This window comes from Hydractinia symbiolongicarpus, chromosome 5, assembly GCF_029227915.1.
Source record: "Hydractinia symbiolongicarpus strain clone_291-10 chromosome 5, HSymV2.1, whole genome shotgun sequence".
Classification (NCBI taxonomy): domain Eukaryota; kingdom Metazoa; phylum Cnidaria; class Hydrozoa; order Anthoathecata; family Hydractiniidae; genus Hydractinia; species Hydractinia symbiolongicarpus.
Window position 1 is genome coordinate 26,700,189 of NC_079879.1, and position 15,991 is coordinate 26,716,179.

Sequence of the window (15,991 nt, forward strand, 5' to 3'; positions counted from 1 at the left end):
TTTTATAACTGTTTGTTATTTTGCTGACTAATCGGCCCAAAAATATTAACTTTGCTGCCCATAGAATAACCAAGGAGGTTTAAAAAGAGAAGGAGATACATCCATTTAAATTCAGTTCAAATTTCTTTTGTTAAAGTGCCCCTTTAATACCCATTGTGCCGCTTTTGCTGTATTTTTACATGCTGAGAGTGAGACGACAAAGCAGAACTTTCAAAAAACACATTAAGAACTACTCCTAACATAAATAAAGCACATGGTTCTGTAGAACTATAAAAATAAATGCTGGTAAAATTTATTTTCTCTACTTGCAAAACGATTCAGCTGGTATTTGGAGCTTGTATTGTGTAAATTGTTGCCCTGGGATATGATATAATTTTATATCTTGTAGATATTTCTGTATGTTCCCTGCTAGCACAGTGTCAGTTAAAAGATTGTAACTTTTAAAAAATATTAGTGCAAGAGGGGTTGCATATTGGTACATATTTTTTTTTTCAAAGTTAATGAATTTTCAGTATAGAATCAGTGTTTGATGACTATTGTTTCTTTTTTAAAACAAAAGTTAATATTAATCATTTCTTACTATATCTCTAATTATGCATTTTTCGTTGGGTGATGATTTACTTTTACTTCTTTGCGTTTTTATTTTCTGAGACTGTTTTTTTTTTTTATTTTTATTTTAGAATAACTTCACAAAAATAACCCTCGTATTTGGCTGATTTTACTTATTATATGCATGCCACCAGTAATGTTTACGCTTACTTTTATATGCGCAAGATGTTAAAAAATTTTGTCTACACAACTGGATTTGAAAACAATGCATCAACCTGCAAATCGGCAACGGATGGTTTCAATAGAAGCTATTGAGATGTATCTCCTTCTTTCTCTAAACCTCCTTGGAATAACTAATTAAATGCATTTACCTAAAAGTCTTGAATGGCTGTCGAAAAATAAATTTGCGTCATATGTATATATTTATCTTTATTAAGACAAAAATAAAACAGATATTGCATTGTCAATTAAAAGAAAAACTTCCTGGCATTTCAAAGAGAATGTATGAAAGAGGAAAAAATAATACAAATAACACAACATTATTACTTGTACTGTTCACACAATTTTTTCCAGTAGAATTGATGACCATATTATTTGGACAGCCACAAGTAAAATATGGTGCAGACTCAATGATCATGCAGAAATGGCTGCAACCTCCATTGTTTATTCTGCAAGGATGATCTAAAATGAATGATTTTTATGCCAAAAAATTATTTTAATGTATGTTTTGTAAATAATTTACAATAAATATAAACACACACCTGTTTGATAAATAGACTGCATGCATTTAAAACCACAACTTGAGTTGCAGCATTTTTGATCTGTTTCACAATCTCCATCTGACATGCAATTCGTTTTATTACTTGGGCATGTTTCCGATGAGTTATATCTACATGTTCCAAAATGAACAGCTAAGAGAATAAAGTGCACAATATTATGTACTACATCAAAGGCAGACATCAATTAACTTATTGTCAAAAACTGGTTTAACACAAAGACTCAATACTCTCAATCTTTTTGAAAAAGTACCCTCTCCTTTCCTATAAAAAGGGGTGCTTATTCAAATTTAGATTAATAACTAAATGTAATTCGGATATTAAGCAACAATAAATAAAGTTTTCTTTTATATTAGTTTAATTATATTAGTTGTTTTGTGTACATGTCTATATCACTAATTCTACATTCAAACAATAATAATTGGCCCTTTTGGAAACCAAAATAACATCCTTAAAAACCCAATTGAATATGCAGCAGTAACATATTATCAAAGTAACATAAACACCTGTGTTCACTATACTGTCCGCATAAACCTACCTTGAGTGCATTCTCTGACTTTAAAAAGCATGAAAGGATTCGACTTGTGACAACCAAAGACAAATGAATAACCTCTTTGAGCACATGTCTTCCAGTCAGTGCAGAAACATCGAAGTCTACCACTTACTGCATCTGAGCAATTTGCACATGAAGAACCATAATTCGTTTCCTTATACCCCACAGGACAAAGAGCAGGTTCTCTGATTTGACTAAGCATGCTTGGTGAACATTTGGAAGTATTATGACAGTATGCATTGTTTGATCTGTTATTTATCATCATCACAGAAACTTGATATGTTTTTCGATATTCTAAATACACCCACAATAGCACATAGGTAACTGATTTTTAAAATGATTTTTGAAATGATTTAACAAGAGAATTAAATACCAAAAAATATATTAACAAGGACTGACAGCTATATTTTGCCTGGAAGGTGAATATTATGTGTTACGTTTAATTTTTCTCCTCTTTTAGTAAATAGAAAAGGTTAATTCAGGGTTAAAGTTAGCAGGTCGCAAGTCGTAATTTGCAATTCAAAATGCCATCATTGTGAAACAATCATTTGTATCACCCATTTCTAGGAAGTTTGTTGCAATAAAATAACTATTAACAAGGGATCAATGGTAAGTGACTTATAGTTGTCCAAGACCACTGTAAATAGGTTTTTTTCTACAGTCAGCAAATTTTTTATAATTGACTTTACACTTTTAATTCAAACCCAGTAATTGTTTCGTAGAAATGTTTTATTTTCTGTGTATATTTTATATTACGAGTAAGTGCACAATGGATGTGTGAAATAATTGTTTACAGCATATAGTCAGGAAATGCACTTAACATTAAGACAGCACTTGTTTTAACAAACGAAGAATCAACTACAGCAGTTGCATTTAGAATTTTTACCTATGACAGGTTTGTCGTTGTAAACATGTATTCTTCTTGGATGATCAAGTCCACCAGTCACATACCTGACGTTACCTCCACTGTGTTTATCAGCAGCAAAAATGGCTCTTCTGTACGTGTCTGTCCAAAATATTTTATCACCGAAAATGGCGATCCCATATGGATCAATCACATTTCCAACATTTCTTTGAATGTAAAATACTCCATTTAAAAGTATAGTTTTCTGTATAACAACTTTAAAGTTATTAAAATTCAAATCTGTTGATGCAATGCTATATTGGTCATTTTCGCACCAATAAACACGATTTTCAATTTTGTCAATGGCAATAGCAGTTATATTCCGTTTTCGACCTCTCAAGCGAATGTATCCTGATCCATCTGTATTAATACGCATGAGGTACCCAAATTCATCATCTGAATAAAATATGTAGCCCTTCTCTTCATAAAGAACTATATCAGTTGGATTCTGCAAGCCATTAAAAAATAATGTTTTGTTATATGTGCCATTTAGCGAAGATGCTATCAGAGATCTTCCATCATCGCCAAAAAAATATAAAGTTTTTGTTATTTTATCAACAGCTACTCCACTGGGTTTTCGCACATTTGAAATAATCTCTGTGAAGTTTGAACCATCTTCATACATGCGATATATCTAAAAATACAAAGGGTTAATACAAGTTAAATAACTTAAGGTGACAGTAACCCTTTTACATTATTGGTCATATATGCTAAGGGTTATTTTCATACAATTTATATATCTATATTACACTCTTGTCACGATTTTTGAGCCAGGATGCCATTTGAAAAAATATTCAGTTTTAACAATTCTTGTTTAACCCTATTCGGTCCGGGGGGGGGGGGCAGTTTTTTTTAATAACTCCTGATTGCTTTCTTATATGGCTATGATACTTACTGAGTTTCAACATTTATCTATTAGACACCTGCACGCTAAATGTTTAGGTCCCATTCCTTTCAGAAGCTTTGATATTGGCCATTACTCGAAACTACCCCTAAAATCTCTATGAAATCCTTATAATGGGGAAAATATAATAACTCCTGTTAGGATTATCCTTAGAACTTGAAACTTGCAACACAACTTTGTTTCATCAAGAAGAATCATTTTGAATAATTTTGACACGTGACTAAACCGATTTCCCAATTTTGTCGGATTTTACCCGAAAATAAAAAAAACCGGATTTTCGGGCAATTTTTGGCAATTTTTTAGCCGATCCATGTAAAAACCGGAAGATATGTTAAAAAAAATTTATTTAGCTTTCAGAAACTTCAAACAGAATGTAAAAATTCGCTCTAGAACAAAAGTAATTATATTTTAAGCAGACAGTGGCATTTTTAACAATGTTCAAGCTTCTGATGACGTCACAGAAAATGTGCTGACGCAAGCAAAAATTTATTGCCGCCATTTTGTTCCTTTTATGACGTACTATAAGTGTGCCAAGTTTGATTCAATTTGAGCAATCCTATGAAAAGTTATTGAGGGGGGGCGGAATCCCCCCCCCCCCCCCCGGTCATAGTATGTTCGAAAAACCCCGGACCGAATAGGGTTAAATTAAAACAGCATGAATTTATCATTAAATCAGCCAAATATGGTTTTAGTGGTACGCGCTTGTAAAATTATACAAAAAAGATTCACATAATTATTTAAGAGAAACGTTTATAACAAGAAAAACAGCACATTTTACAAGGGTGTTTATAGTACTGCAGTGCACAAACTGGAATTTCCTACAAGATTTTTGCTTTTCTTTAAAATTGTAGACATACTTGGAAAATCATACAGCTAGATATGGTGTGTAGAGATTTTTTTTCTCTGTATATTCTACTTTCAACATTTTGTTACACAGCAGAGGATGAGCAAGAATTTTTCAGAATATAAAAACCTCTTTATTAAAAAACATAAATCAGAAAACAGCCTTAATTTTTATTTTGTTTAGTTCATTTTGAAACAGAAGCAAAAACAAAATCATGAGGTTATAAAAAGTTGAAGCTTGTAAAATACAATTTTTTTAGTAAAAATTTTAACTGGAAATTTCTGCTAAATCGAAATTAAGATAATAAGTCAAAATCATTTTCAAAAGCCTATCACTCAAAACCATTACGATAACAGTTATGTTTCAAAAAGAATGCCAACAATTAATTGATTTATTATAACAAAATGTTTCCACATCAGGTTTAAAATTTACAATAAATTAAAATCGTGTAACAAAATTAGTCCTTTAACACATTTCATGTCAGCCATACTATAGAACGTATAAAAGCATAAACTGGAAGGACTGATACAAACTACATATACAAGTTTTTATATCCTTAAGGAACAAATGTCGATCCTTTTTTTACTCTAAACTTTTGTTTTGGCAAAATATACTTTATTGGTTGATTTTTTGTTGATTAAAAGAAACTTGATTTTTTCCTTCCAACTGACACGGGGCCAGCTCACAGAGACACATTTTTTTGAGATGTGTCCCAAATTTCAATAAGCAGAGAGTATATCTTGCAAATAGTTATGTGCATAAAACATGATATAGCTAGAATATAAATATGGTAAAACTACTTTGTTACCCATTCTATAGACAAAGAAAGGAGAAGACAGAGCCAGCTACATCTCTTGAAACTGAAGAGTATGGGAACTTTTATAGTCAAGAAGTTATAAGTAGTTAAAGAGTTGGTAGTCAGTGAGTTAGCAAGTTGCTACTATTGCTGGTAAGCAATTGAAAAGGTTCTTCTCCATCTCTAGGCCTGTGCATATTTAAAAAAATTATGAACAGATCACATATATATTCTTTTTTTTATTTATCTTGAATACAAAGCGTCATTTTTTCTTGTTTGATAATTCTTGCATGTGTTTTTATGTCGATGATTATGGTATTATAATGATGTATATAAAGTGGATAACTTTAATTTTTGTATATACCTATATATATAAAAGTGAGATGTTACTATGTAACGAAAAGTTTCGTTAAGAATAAAATATTTTTATCATCTATGTGTTTTATCTTATTATTTTCTTATGACTTTTGAGAAATGAAAAATTATACATTGTTGAAAGTCTTTTTTAATGACAATTTTATGAACACACAACACTATTTAATGTTACTTTAGATGTAAAAGAAGCAGCTGGCTCTGGGGATAATTCCACGATTGTGTGCATACTTCATATCTGCATCAAATTTACTAAGTTGCGCATAATATCCATATTCCCGATAAGCACAAACAAGAAACCATACCTTTCAATATCAAAAAGGTTTTTCAAAGTGAGAAACAAAACATCCCCAAGGTAATGTCACATGCATCACATGTTAAAAGTAAAGTAAAGTAAAAAATAGCTATGTGGGAGAGTAAATAAGAATTTTAACTTTGTTTCCGTGAAATTTAGCAACTCTTCAACTCACGCCTCAGCAACCTCAGCAACCACCCAACTCTGCAATTCGAAGGCTTTATGGCACCGTCTGTAGATTAGCAGTTGTAATTCTCACACTTTGAGCAGGAGAGCAGGGTTTGATTACCCTTGTTAACAATACAATGTTGGTGAGTAATTGTTACCATAGCCCAGGGTTTACCCCAGTCATATGACAGAACACACTGTGTGGGTCATTGGATGTTGCAGGAAGTTGTCTGGCAGAGCGTGAACCGTAATGGATGAATTCCACCCAGCCGGCACAAAGAGCTATGTCTTTTAGACATCTTCCGCATTTTTAAACGACGTCTTTTTTAGCGCTGATTTGTCTGTCATAAAGCACCTTTTTAAGCGTCTAAAAGAGGTCTTTTTAAAGATGCACTTTAAAAGATCTCTTTTAGACATCTTTTAAAAGACATCTTTTAGACGTTTTTAAGAAATTCTTTTACGACGCGTCTTTTTAAAGACGTCTTTTAGACCTTTTACAGATGTAGAAGCGACTAAAATGCACCTTTAATGCAACTTATTAAATGCATCTTTAGAAAGACATCTTTTATTTATCTATAAGACGTCTTCCTTGGTTTTTATTCTTTTTATTGTTTTTTTTATTCAACTTTTAGAAAAAATAGGCATTTTATAAAATAAATTTAAGACGTTTACGTACATTAACGATAATGATAAATAACGATATCAAAGATGAAAAATATTTTGCGATAAAAATATTTTGAACTTTTTATATCAAACTCGTAAATATATTTTACAATTACAGTAAGCAAATATAACCGAAAATAAATAAATAAAATATTATTTATAATAAACACTATACAATTAAATCATTCATATTAATACTTACAAATTGTAATTATTAAAATATTCTGTATTACGAATTCTACCTATAAACTTATCCATGCGTAGAGATGTACACTAATTTCTACTTCAGTTTTTAAATAAAACATGCTATGTAAAGCATAAATTGGAACTCTAATCGAAATCTAAAGCATATTAAGCTTAGGCCATAGGAAAGAATCACCTTAAAAATTCTGTGAAAATTGCTAGTAGTTGAAATTCGTCGTAACGCTTGCAAGGCCGAAATAAACAAAATAAATATTCGAAATAATAAAGAAGTCAGTTCAGAAGAAACAAAAGAGATATATTAAATGTATTTAAATGACATTCATAAATGAGTAGTCAAAAGGGCTTTCCTTTGTTTTTTGAAAATTTATACGTTTAAGGTACGTAATGTCCCTGATCCTCTGACTGGGAGCGTTCACAGCTTGGTCCCAATTATGTGTCGCATTTCTTGCTCATTCTTTGAAACACTCGTTAAGAGAATCTAGAGAGAAAAAATAGCCTATTTCCAAATAAATAATGAACTTTCATAGAAACGTAGTCAGAAAACACACCATACATAGAAGGGTAACAACGTAATACATCAGCTAATACACTTACCTACTATAATTTTATAAATTAATTTGCCTTCCAGTGGAACTTTGTCTTTGTTGCTTTTTAAATTGGCTTGCGCCATGAATGTAGTAGTGAAGATCCTGACGAAAATTAAAATCTCTCTGATGCTTTCATTAAAATACCGCCAATTTTCATCGAAGAATATCCGCCAGGAGGTGCAGAAAGCAAAATTACGACGTAATGAAATAAAAACGTATTATTAAGGGTCGTTAAAATACATTAGTGTTTAAAAATAATTAAAAGTGACGATTACCACTTTCATCAATTTCGTGAAAAATTGATTTCCGAAAAAAATAAACATGCTAAACTAAGTTTGCAAACACCCCCGTTTTTTTAAATCGAATTTTTCATGTACAAAAACGAACGTCTTTTGAAAGACGCATTTTAGACCACTTTTAGAAATAGGACAAGACATCTTTTAAAAGACGCGTTTTAGATGTATTATAGCAAGAAGAGAAAGACATCTTTTAAAAGACATATTTTAGATGACTTTTAGGTGTCTTTTAAAAGACGTCTTTTGAAGATCTTCTAAAAGACATCTAAAATGCGTATATATACTACAATATTCAAATTTAGTTACATTCAAAAGACGTATAAAAGATGTCTTTTGAAAGACGTTCTTAAGAAGATGCATTAAAGACATCTTAATAGCTTTTTCTAACAGAAGATTTAAAAAAGACATCTTAAGACGTCTTAAAGATGTCTTGTACCGGCTGGGCACTGTTTACATTTTCAGTGGATACGCTCTTTCGGCTCTGGCATCTGCATCACAGAAAAGAAGATGGAGGCGCTAGGTGAAGCAATGTAATTGTCAGTCCATTTCGTCACACGCAGGCATTCTTTAGGACTTTACATAAATTCAAATAAATCTGAAGGCATTAAATGTAAACTCAATAATAGTTTTAATCCTCAAACAATGTTTCAGTGAGAAAAAAAAACACAGGAAAAGACCTCTCTTCACCAAATCCTATCCTCTTTTTTTCTGTCACGCTGATGCAAGAGCCAAAGGGCTTACAGCTAAAAAGAAAACAAATAACGTCACACTGAAATTCATCTATTGGTTCTGTGTAGTTCATAATGAACATTGAATACTCTCTCATTTGAACCATGACTCCTTTCAGAAATCCCTTGATATTTGTGAGGCAAGCTAGCCATGTAAAATATGTCTATAGCTATATCTCTCTAGCTAGCTATCCCTTTTTTACCACATACTACATTACACATTTCAGGCTACGAGAATAAGCATTACCTAGAAGAAACTTAGGTGGTGTGCTAAGTAAACTAATGTTTATGCGCAAATTAAATTCTGCAGTTCGATTTCGAAAACATCTTACTGAAAAAAGCATATGAGAATTTACACACCACCACGTGCCACATTGTTCAGCCATATTTGTTTACATGTTTACAAGTTCTGAAGGGCGCGCTTCTTTGGCTAAAATTCAACGCCTGTACCAAAATTATTGCACGTCAAAGCTTCTAAGAGCCAGATGTATAAACAACCCTGTACCAAGGGCTCTTTTCGCTTGTCTGAAAATCCCGGACAAGGTTGGTATAGCAGTTATTAAACCTCTCGGCTGCGAAATATTGAGAGTTTCTGGTTTGAAAACTGCCAAAAAAAACTTGTAAATATATGTATTAGGTCTTCACAAGTAAATAGTCAACGAATAATATTTAATTAACACTTTGCAACATTAAGACAAAATTTCGCGATGCTTTTTAAAAATAGCATGTATTCTTTAGTAGGTGAGCCGAGAAAAAGCTCTTATTTTGAGGTCTAAGAGGTCTGCAAAGCTGACCAGTAAACATTATCAAGTTCGCTTAACTACTTGAATTCTTCATATTTCTGAGCATAGAATCTGATGCATCCCGTTTGTTTTCATATCAAAAATGCAAGAATTCCTGGGTAAGAGGAAAAAGCCATGTAGGAAAAGCTAATAAAATACGATGAAAATTGCTGTTATGGACGTTGCCGTGACGGTCTTTTCCATAATATAATCTGATATATTTTTGTTCAATAAAGGTTTTTTCTTTTTTGAAGTTAACCATTTATACAGCATACGAATGGGGTAGTTTAGCCGTTAGTTTGGAGTATTGACCAAATTAGGGAAGTATCGGGGAAAAAATTGGCATACAATATATCAAGATTATGCAGTTTCGCAAAATGTTGTTATTTAAAAAGATAATCGAAAACAAAGTTAAAAAGTACTAGTCACAAATTAGGAAATTTGTGACGTAATGCTGGTGAATATTAAATGGAATAACAACATTTGGAGTTATGTGTATTAAAGCCCTGCTCTCCTATTTTTCATCAGTCATGTTTATGTTATAGCTTACATACGAACTAAGAAGGTGTCAATTTAGAAATATCGTTACTAAACTGTTACAACATGCATTAATAACTTTGGCCATACATCAGAAATTAATTTTAGGCATGGGAAAGTTGACCAAGAAGCAAAATAAAATGCTATAAGGGTTGACAGTAAACTGGTACCCAAACTAAAGGGCTGTACGTATTAAGGATACGGTAACCCCCTGAGACACATACTCAGTATATTTAAAATATCTCCTCTGTTCGCTATATTAACCCTAGGAAATATATATATTCTGAAAGCCGAATAAATTATCTCTAGAATGATGATAAAATATTTTCATAAAAAAATCCAAAAAGTAGAAAATATTATATATTGTAAATATTATATCCAAAAATTCACCGTTCCAGTTCATTTTGTCGAACACTCCCCTCAGTAAAATTTTTGTTCGTCAAAAAAAATATCATTGCGAACTCTTATTCAGCTCTAAAAAACTTTGCTTTTTTAACTCAAAACAACACGTGGTTCCAAAAATATAGCATATTTTGTGTTACAATAGCTGTTTTATGTCAGATTTATCTATTTTTAAGCATGATAGATCAATAACTTGACATTTCCTCACTTTCTGCGTTAGAAAAAGCAAAGTTTTGTAGCCAAAGATATAATTGTCGCAACAAACTTGTTTTCGTCCAATTTCGGCAAGATGGAGGGGAGTGTTCGACAAAAATATATACCGTTACGACTGAAAATATTATTTCGAGAAAAAGCAAATCAAAGATCTTTGCTTTTACCTGCGAGAATCATGGTTACACCCACTTAAATGCTATGAATAATTAATAACTCATGAATATTTTGTTTAAAACTAAAGATAAAGTATTTTCGCAGAACTTTGGGTCTAGTTATTGTTAAACAGACAACACGATAACATAACATAACAGAATAAAAACGAAAAAAATAAAGAAATAAATTAAAAAGGAATAGATGATAAATAACAATATATTTGTATAGATTATTAAAATGTAAATGTTTCCTATGCTATATGTAGAGATACAATATCTTATTCGTTCTGCATAACTCTCTTTAATTCATATACAGATTAAATATATTTAAGGAATTTTAAACTTTGAGCACACTATTAAAAACACTAAAAGATAAAGAAGATTTTTCTTCATTTTATCTCTCATAACAATAAATATTTTTAATTCTTTTTTAAAAAATATCAGGAAATTATGCCGAAGAATCAATATTTAAAAAAATATTTTTTTTAAAAAAAATGACCCTGAAGGGGGTTACCGTATCCTTAACGTTGAAAACATATACACTGTACCAACATAATAATTTGATGCGAGCATTTTCCCCTGTACTTTTTTCAAAATTTTATATAAGTCAATTACTTATTTAGAATTCTTAGATAAATAAATTTTTTCATAGTTGCTTAGAGGTACGAAAACAAACATTCAAATTAATCGAAATAAGAAGCCTAAATGGGACGCATTCTGATGAGAGATTATTATTAGCAGAGAAAGTATGAGGTTGGTGAAATTAATCAGGGACAAGAAGCCCTGCGGCTTAAAGGTTTCCGCCATTAGCAATAATTTGAAAAAGTACTGAACTTTGAAGAGGACTGATTAATATGGGGAAACAAAATCATTGAATACTCTAAAATTTAAAACTCCATTTTTGATTATTATTGTAACTGTAAATCATAGCTAACTTAACTTACATAAACTTCATTTCTCTATAAGAACAATTTTAAAAGAAAAATAATAAACCTGAAAATTGATGAACAATAAAAACAAAATAAGAACAACGGCAAGGCTGAAAATTTATCTATTTTCTCCTTTTCTCTGAAAACAACTTGGAAAATATCTTTAAAGGTGGCCACAAATTCTTTTTCACATAATCAGTTACGAAAGGTTATTTTCAGACTACATATTCTTATTTTTTCTTTTATAACACACTTGTCATGATTTTATAGCTATAATACATTTTCTTTCACCTAAACTCATTTTAGCCTCGTTCTCAGAAAAAAATCTGTCAAAACAGGATATAGGCTTTAGCCTGGATAGGTTTTAGGCGTCCAGCTTAGCTGCGCTTTCTCTATCTATCTCTCTCTCTCCTTAGGCGACTTTAAAGATTGTGTTTTCGCTGGCAGAAATAAAAAAAAAACAAGAAGAACGATACAAAAGGTTTCAACTTAGATAAGGAGAACATTTCTCCACGATGCATTCCTTCACTGCTTACTTTAACAAGCTTTGTATCTAGAAAAAGCGCGAAATGCAAAAATTGTATTAACATAAACTCACCTTATTAGTTTGATGATCTGACCAATAGATGAATTTACTCCAAGCATCATAATCAAGTCCGACTGGATATTGAAGATCTTTTGTTGGAGCGGGAATAGGTTTCGTTGTAAAGCCATCTTGAGAATCGTACTTTATCAAGTGGTTGACAGTTTTTGCGCGACTGTCAGCAAAATATATTTCATACATTCTTTCCTCGTCAACACAAGTTGTGGATGAATTTGGTGCTAGCTTCATTCCAGTTGGACATGCACACATGTGAGTATTTCTCGATGCTTTCAAACAGAGATGAGAGCACTGATTTGTTGAACATGGCATTGTAGCTGTCAAAGGTAAGAAAGAACACGTTCATAACATAAGAGGTGTATCATACATTTTTACAGAAAATAAGTATGCTATTCGCAAGGGAGCATTAGATAGTATAAACATTCACTAAGGTTTGTGACGTGGTTCTATGCAAAATAAAACGCATTTCAAGATCTACTTTCATTTCGAAGGGTTTTTTTTAAATGTGATTTGAACTTAAAATATGATTTACAGAAATAAAGCTTTTACACATGTGTACAAAGCTCTAGTCTACTTGCAGTTCGTAGAACACTGATATTAATTACATTCATGCAACCTAACGCTGTTTCATTGCAGTGAATCTCATTTTAGGTCCATGCACATGTTACCTGAACATACACATCTGCGTAGATAATGTGCTATAAAATATTTGGCTAATATCTAACGATCCCTGGCAAAACACATTCTTCATTCAATGTCAAGTTCAAAATAAATTTGTTTAGAAAACACAAACGTACCATTATAGGTAAAATTTTGTAAAATTCTTATCTGGCGAATATCTGCCTTCTGCAGCAGTCTTATGTATGTACGATTGCTTGTTGGTGTTGCCATACGATAAACTGAATACAAATCTGTTACATATGCCACATTGGGTCCCATGAAAAATGATATGCTGATGGGACGTCTAACAGAACGGGATATGGTGTTGAATATCAAGCGTCTATTCCCGCCATTAAAATCGACAGATTCAATTGTTTGCTTGATAGAATCCGACCAGTAGAGACGTTTGGTGTTATAGTCGATTGCTAGATCGTTCGGCCAGCGCATGTTTCCAATTACTATTGTTTTGCGATCTTTCCCAGCAAGTGTTGACCTTTCAATTTTTGGATTGTTGCCAACATCTGACCAGAATAAGTATCTTTAAAAGAATAATCAAAGTGAAATAGCTGGAGCTTAGGTTTGTCCTGATCTCTACGGGAGTAAGTATTATCACTTCACATGGAATCTAAGTAGAGTAAATGCAGAAATGTCCCCGTATATATTTTAACTTAAAAATAAGAAAGCAAACTTTACCCTGCAACTGAATTGACGCATAAGCCCATAGGTGACGACCCATTTGTAAAGGTAAAGATTACTTTTCGATGTTTTCCATCTGTGTCAGAAAGTTCGATTGTTTTCATTAATCTATCAACCCAATATAAGATGTTGGAAGACCAATCAACAGCTAGTCCTGATGGGTAACCTATTGTATAATTGAACAATGTCGTGATATTTTTTCCATCCAAGGTACTTCTGTGAATTGATTTGTATATATAATCGGCCCAGTAGATATGCTGATGAATAGGATCTATCTCCAATGCGGTTGTTAAGCCTCGCGAAGATACAACTCGTTTTGGAAGAGCGTTCTTCCTTGGCATGCCAGTAGATCCACTTAAAGGCAATTGAATGATGGATGAAAAAAGATCCGTCATGAATAAACATGGCGCTTCACATCCTGAAAGAAAAAGAGACAATAATTAAAACAAAAAAAAGATTTGGTATATTCTAATAAAGGTAGCTAAAATTATACTAGACATAATTTCTTTGTTATCTTATTCTGCCTAGCGTGTGTTTTTGCGCAATTTGTCATGAACAAAAAACACTATTTTTATCAATTTGTTATTTGGTTCCTGCGAGTCTCATTTTGTTAGGTAAAGGCAAACAGGTCGTAAACATATCAAAAAATAACTCCACAAATTAAGAAATAGTAATATCTCTTTAGGCGTGAAAAGCACATCTACATTATTTTAATCAACGTTTTAATCTCTACACATACACGCAACAGGTCAACAAATTTCAAAAACAATGTGTATTGACGGGTCCTTGCAGACGTCATCAAAATTTAAATTATGGCTCTCTTTTCCATTCCAATCCTGATTAAGTGGATTTCTTAACGGTCCTTATCGACTAGTTAAAACAAAGTCTCACGAAATCATGTTATTTTAATACATTTAAAGTTTTATCGTTTGTTTATTTTGTCTGTAAAAATTAAAAAACTTCATTCTGTATTTTATAAAACTTGTGTTCACATTTTTAATTGGCTAGGATAAATCATGTAAAAAACAAAAACTTTCTTTACCTGGGAGTTGTAATGAATGTTAATCAAAACTTACTCGATGAAAATTTTTTGTTATAAAATAGCATAGAGTAAAGCAGAAGCAATTAATGTTGTTATTAATTGTAAATAAAATTTTTGTTTGTTAAATGAATTAACAATCTGAAAAGCTAAATTTTCTAAGATAAACAAATACAAACTGTCCTAAAACACTGTTACAAAATAACATATTTTCACATTTGGAATGAAAAAGATTATGTTAATATAATTTATTAAACGGGTAAAAAATTAAAAAAATATGGAAGTTTGTTCTTCATAATTCATCATTGTTCATTGTAAAAGTAAGTATACCGCAATAAAGAAATAGAATCATCAAGAATCCATTTAAATCACACACAGAATAAATTATAATGCTATAAAATAAACTTAATACCTTGAGTTGATACATTTTGGACAGCCAACAACAACACAAACACAAATAAATTCTTCATCATGTTTCCAACAACAAAACAGTTTTTAAGTTTTAGTACCCATGTGTCCAAGTTATACTGTTGCTTGTATCGAGAATATTACTCAATTAATTAAACCACAATTTTTTTTACTGCTCTGAAATCTCAAATCATTTAAAGACTATTAATCAGCATTTTATTGTCACCCTCCTTCGTATTGCTTCAAAGTTTACACTCGATATGCGTTTGGATTGGCAGCCAAATTTATAAAGTTGGTTAAGAACTGAACTATGCTAATAACTAGCGTTGTTAGTTATTACCTGAAAATAAAGGCCACAATTTTCTGTTTAGCAAATAATTTGATAACCGCAGCGATGGAGAACAATGAGTTTGCATTCCGTAAAGTTAGGAAATGGCACGCATTTCATTTAATATTATTAATCTTTCGCACATATAACGAAAAATTTCGTGCGTGAAATTATAAAATGTCACCCATGGTTAAGTTCTGATGGGCGAAGTGTTAATCATGACTGACCTCAAAATTGTCAGTTCCCAAAAGTTCCCAAAACTGTCGCCAATGTTTATTTATACGACAGACTTGTAGACTATTATAAATCAGTTTTTTTGCCAACCTAAATTAATGTTATCCCGTTTAAATTTTGTACAACCGCCCCAACGTTGGGAAATGATCAACTAGCCCACATGGATTCTTTAGCCTCGTTTACTTTAAAAATTGCGTCGTAGCGACTGCGCAAACTAGAAGTAACTTGTCCTACCAGTTAATTAAACATACCATCAGATTAAACAGTTTCTGGCGATTATTAGCTTTCAGTTTTTTTAAAATGCTTTTCATAAGTTTGAGCATTAAATCTAAATTGTTCTTTTCAAAAAAGTCCAAAGAGTTATTAAATAT

General features: G+C 31.7%; 1 protein-coding gene across 4 annotated transcripts in view; it reads right to left on the reverse strand.

Moving 5' to 3' along the window:
* The window catches only part of LOC130645728 (low-density lipoprotein receptor-related protein 4-like), a 33,473-nt gene extending 18,022 nt beyond the window's left edge, over window positions 1–15,451 (reverse strand). The window contains exons 1-8 of one of the 4 annotated variants that reach the window (XM_057451812.1): window positions 15,063–15,451; window positions 13,609–14,029; window positions 13,053–13,453; window positions 12,253–12,572; window positions 2,765–3,416; window positions 1,864–2,172; window positions 1,311–1,460; window positions 1,096–1,230 (exon numbers count right to left, since the gene is read on the reverse strand). In XM_057451812.1, the coding sequence (XP_057307795.1) occupies window positions 1,096–1,230; window positions 1,311–1,460; window positions 1,864–2,172; window positions 2,765–3,416; window positions 12,253–12,572; window positions 13,053–13,453; window positions 13,609–14,029; window positions 15,063–15,123 (2,449 nt within the window). In that variant the 5' untranslated portion in view covers window positions 15,124–15,451. Of the gene's footprint in view, window positions 1–1,095; window positions 1,231–1,310; window positions 1,461–1,863; window positions 2,173–2,764; window positions 3,417–8,886; window positions 8,910–12,252; window positions 12,573–13,052; window positions 13,454–13,608; window positions 14,030–15,062 lie in introns of those variants that run through there. The other 3 variants (XM_057451813.1, XM_057451811.1, XM_057451814.1) reach the window with 3 other exon arrangements.
* Between the last annotated feature and the right edge of the window lie 540 nt (window positions 15,452–15,991).